This window comes from Antrostomus carolinensis, unplaced genomic scaffold, assembly GCF_000700745.2.
Source record: "Antrostomus carolinensis isolate BGI_N321 unplaced genomic scaffold, ASM70074v2 scaffold1623, whole genome shotgun sequence".
Lineage (NCBI taxonomy): Eukaryota > Metazoa > Chordata > Aves > Caprimulgiformes > Caprimulgidae > Antrostomus > Antrostomus carolinensis.
Window position 1 is genome coordinate 9,303 of NW_010305658.1, and position 370 is coordinate 9,672.

Sequence of the window (370 nt, forward strand, 5' to 3'; positions counted from 1 at the left end):
CCTACCAGATCCAAGCAGGAGGCATCCAGGCGTAAATGAAAACACAAGACATCAAATGCCCTGCACTCAGCCAGGTCCTACATCATCCATGGGGTCTGGGGTTTGCCCATGCTTGAAGGACATGCAGCCTTGGGGGGCTGTGTGCTCTCAGGTGTGCCCATGTGCATGTGTCTGACCTGAGGGCACCCCAAAACCCCTCACTTACAGACCACTAAACCAGCAACACAGACATTGGACAACCCAAAGACCCTGGAGGCTGTGTCCTCCACCGATGGAGAGACTCTACCCAAGATGCTCAGCAGAGCAGGTGGTTTCTTGAGGAGCATGACCCTACCTGTGTAGCCAGCAAGGGCAGCAGCAGGAGTGACAG

General features: G+C 55.4%; 1 protein-coding gene across 1 annotated transcript in view; it reads right to left on the reverse strand.

Moving 5' to 3' along the window:
* Positions 1-334: 334 nt before the first annotated feature.
* Positions 335-370, reverse strand: part of ETS1 (ETS proto-oncogene 1, transcription factor) — a gene marked incomplete at both ends in the record, with an annotated part of 9,614 nt that continues 9,578 nt past the window's right edge. Inside the window, one exon of the mRNA XM_010164836.1 lies at positions 335-370. This exon is cut by the window's right edge and continues 10 nt beyond it. Coding sequence (XP_010163138.1) covers positions 335-370 — 36 coding nt within the window.